Consider the following 4012-nt stretch of genomic DNA (forward strand, 5'->3'; position numbering starts at 1 on the left):
AGCACTCACAGTCTTTTGTCCGACTTCATGTAGGAATTCATCTGCCTCTCCAACTGCAAACGTCGTTCTTCGCTAGAAGAGAGAATATTCAAGTGCAAATCAATAATTTTCTAGTTCCTGTTCTGGCGTCAGATTGTTGTCATGGTTTCCAGGGCTTTTTCAACAAAAATTCGGCATGCACTTTGTCTTTTTCTACCTAAATCAACACAAAATACTGTCTGGAAATCTTGTGTGATATATTGAGCTATCTCTCGATAGATACCTGGCATGCAGTTGGTCTTGAAGTTGTTGAAGTTTAGCGTAAAATTCGACATTGCTCGTCGCCATTTTGAACACCCGCCTCCTTCTCCCGACAGGCAGCGCGAGAATAATGATGACAGCAACCAACCATGTTTGCGTTTTATTGTTAAGCGTTTGAAGGTTTATTAGGTCACAAACTAAGCATGATAATACAAAGTATTATCATAAAATTAAATTGATATATTGTGATGTGTACTTGTTTAAGAAGTGCTAATTTTGTACAGTAATAAACCGATAACCTGACAAAAATAAATGCGTTTGCTTGCAATCAATACTTGAGAGTTCACAAAAGTTCACGAAGGTGAAAGGTCAGTTTAAAGTCTCACCGCTCCAAAAAGAGGAAGTCATGAAGTGGTAAATTTGCAGGTGTTAAAAGTAAAAAGAATCACGCGCATCTTACATAAGCAGGGTCCATGTAAGTATCATTTGCTGCTATAGTTTTGTTCGTACCAATTTAGCTTCCATGATCAAATTATGGTGATCATAATAGCTTCTATATGATCAACATTGGCCTATCTCAGTACCTGTGAAGTGTTTACATATCTGCAAACTGTTATACTAACTTTAGAATTTGTTTTCTTCTCTTACAACCATCTCATAGCCAGAGTATCTTGAAGAGCTCGAGTTGAAGTGACTGGGGTGCATTTGTTCACTGGTTCAATGTCTGAAGCAGAGGGTGACAGTAAAGGTAAAGGAACAGAAACTGCATACATTGGGTGTCAATATGCAGATAGCCAAATTGTACCGTGGCTGACTAATACACACCTGCGCAAATGCCTGTCATCTGCGCAAATGCCTGCGTCGTCTGCACAGAAAAAGCTGTGTTGTCTCCGCAGAGAGAAAGCTGCATCATCTACGAATATCTTAAATCAAAGTGAAGAAAGAGTCGTTGTAATTTGTTGTAGTATTATTGTATGTCGTCATCATCAAAATCGAGTCCTAAGCAAGTATTAAAGCAAGATAGTGTATGCCATTTATTATGCATATGAGTCTGCAACAAGCAGAATCTATACACTTCACAGAAATGTTTTACCAATTTACCACAGGCAGTAAATTCCAGTAAGGCTGGATAATGTTTACTTTGTTTTTTAATAAACACTACTGGACTTTACAATGGCAGTAAATTTAAGTCAAGTATGGACATTCCAGGCTTAACAAGGGTTGTAAATGAAATTCCAGACTTAACAACGGTTGTAAATGAAATTAATGGACTTGACTTTTACTTACTACCATTGTGTACTATGTACAAAGTAAACATTACCTGAGTTTGCTACCTTTTTGTGCAGTGTTACAAGTCCGTAATATAATCTCTACCCACAGAAGAGAACTCTGTCCGCAAGCTTATTTGCTAAAAAATTTTTTACAAAAAATGGTAATGGGCGTCTGTCTGCACAGATGACGCAGATGTGTACTTGTCGGCCACAGTACCATTGTATAATTACTTCACTTGTAGAAATACATGTATTTCAATTTCACGACCAGTATAGATAACAGTATTATACAGTAGCTATTTTTCATCTGTGGTCTGTTTCAAACTTGGCAGATGTGCATTGACATTACTCCATTTCTTTTCAGACAAACAATTCTTCACACATCTATTTGTGAGAACAATATGTTAGCAGTAGAAATATGGAAAGGAACAAAGTAAGGACAGTGATCAGTAAGTGTTTCATTTCAATGTAGACTTCCTTTTATTTTCCCCAGCATCAGAGTCAGAGAGTGCTGCAGCTACAGGAGACAGCTCCACTCAGGTAAGACCAGGACATCTTTGACACTTGGATGCTCCGTCTTGGTTGCTTAGATCATCACAATTGAACAATAGGAAAGTCAGAATCAAGATAGTTAGTTTGTTTTCATATTCACTAGTACAATTTACAATATGTATCTTGAACCTCTTTTTTAGGAAAAAGGTGCTGGGGAAGAAGCAGAGCAAAGTAAGTCATCACATCATGTCAGATCTCATTGTCCTCTTCACTTCACTGTCAAAAAGAATCTTTATCTGATATCATCTGGAACGTAAAGTTGATAACTTAGCTGGTGTGTTATGCCAAAGGGCGGTTATACCAGCTATACTGATACAGATACAGATTGCAGCTCCAGACTGGGGGAAATATTTCTTTTTATATTTTGATGAAAAAGATACCTAATAGAGGAATGGTCATGGTGTATCATCAGCTTGCAATGCATGATATACATGTAGTATTAGTAGCTGATAATATTGTTCTCCCTCTCTCATTGTCTTAGTGGAGTACTTCAGGAGATTGTTTGCCAGAACCCTGGGTCTGTCTCAGGAACGAGAAGCAGCAGAGGCAGAGGAAGAAACTCCCCGTCCGCAGCAGCTGTTGGATGAGGTTACAGTGGAAGGGATCGCAAAGTACATCAGAGATGGCAAATGTACATATAGTTACTGTGTATTCAGTCCATTGAAATACTTTGCTGCTACCATAACTGTGTTTATTTGTATGAAAAAAATTTGCTGATTGTCTTTTTTACTTTCTTTTGCAGGTAGAAACATAATTGTCCTGACTGGAGCAGGCATATCTACATGTAAGTTCCATTGGAAGTTAGTTAAAATCCTTCTCACAGCTTTCAGTGTACTTTGTTGAATTACTGTTTTGATTGGACTCAACCATTTTTTTCATATTTAATAGTTTGAGTGTATATTTTTCCAGCTGCTGGTATTCCTGATTTCCGCAGTCCTGGCACAGGGCTGTACGATAACCTGCAGAAGTACAACCTGCCCAGCCCTCAGGCCATCTTTGAAATTGGCTTTTTCAAGGTATGAAGACTTAATAAGTACATTACCTTTGATTCAGCATAGCTGGTTTTGCAGAAGGATAGGTACTTACATGCCATCAGTGGCAGATTATGTGATTATTATGTAGGGTGCAAAGCAAATTGGTTCAAGCAAAATAGTTCAATATCCCTTGATCCAAGGTTGATCACTGCACATACAAAACTGTGGCTTCACCTTATTTTTTGCTTTTACCACAGGAAAACCCAGAACCATTCTTTGCTCTTGCAAAGGAACTTTACCCTGGAAAGTTTAAGGTGACTTTCTGTCCAAACATTATTTATCTTTTTTTCAAGTTACCGTATTTTTCCCCAAAATTTGTCCTGAAGTATTCTGTAATTAAATGGTGTTTTTTTTTCTTTCCAGCCAACCTGGTGTCACTATTTCATCAAGCTGCTATCACTGAAAGGCCTATTGCTCAGGAATTTCACCCAGGTACAGCCTTCCTAAATATATTACTGCAGTTACATATACAGTGCATTGGCTTTTTGTGCCATACTTTTTCTTATACTTCGCAGTGCCATAGTATGTCATCTGTTTCTTGTATGTCCAGAATATTGACACATTGGAGCGAGTGGCAGGAGTGCCAGCTGGGGCGATGGTGGAGGCTCATGGGACATTTTACACAGCACATTGTCTTGGAGAGTGTAGGAAAGAGTACACACAGGAGTGGGTCAAAGGTCAGCATTGTTGTCATGCAATATATTTCATTGACTTTCAAGAAGTACAAACGTGTAGATTCAACCATTACCAGGAGTGGAAAAAATGCATATATTTATATTTGTGCTGATGTTGTGTAATTGTTTGTAAACATTTTTTGACGTTTTTTTGCAGAAAAGGTCTTCAATGATGAGGTCCCTAGATGTCCTGAGTGTGATGGTGTGGTCAAGCCTGGTATGAACCTTGTTAACTTTGGCA

The 4012-nt window shown here is 38.2% G+C and overlaps 1 protein-coding gene across 1 annotated transcript; it reads left to right on the forward strand.

Moving 5' to 3' along the window:
• Positions 1-499: 499 nt before the first annotated feature.
• On the forward strand, positions 500-4005 carry LOC109474329 (NAD-dependent protein deacetylase sirtuin-2-like; the record flags this gene model as incomplete). Its single annotated transcript, XM_019774620.1, has 11 exons — positions 500-715; positions 902-988; positions 2005-2051; positions 2204-2234; positions 2545-2694; positions 2806-2847; positions 2973-3079; positions 3295-3351; positions 3461-3529; positions 3648-3774; positions 3929-4005. Coding segments are annotated over exons 2-11 (735 nt in total), but the record flags the coding sequence as incomplete, so codon positions are not given.
• Positions 4006-4012: the final 7 nt, after the last annotated feature.

Source organism: Branchiostoma belcheri, unplaced genomic scaffold, assembly GCF_001625305.1.
Source record: "Branchiostoma belcheri isolate BF01 breed outbred unplaced genomic scaffold, Haploidv18h27 scaffold1016, whole genome shotgun sequence".
In the NCBI taxonomy this organism is placed as follows: Eukaryota; Metazoa; Chordata; class Leptocardii; order Amphioxiformes; family Branchiostomatidae; genus Branchiostoma; species Branchiostoma belcheri.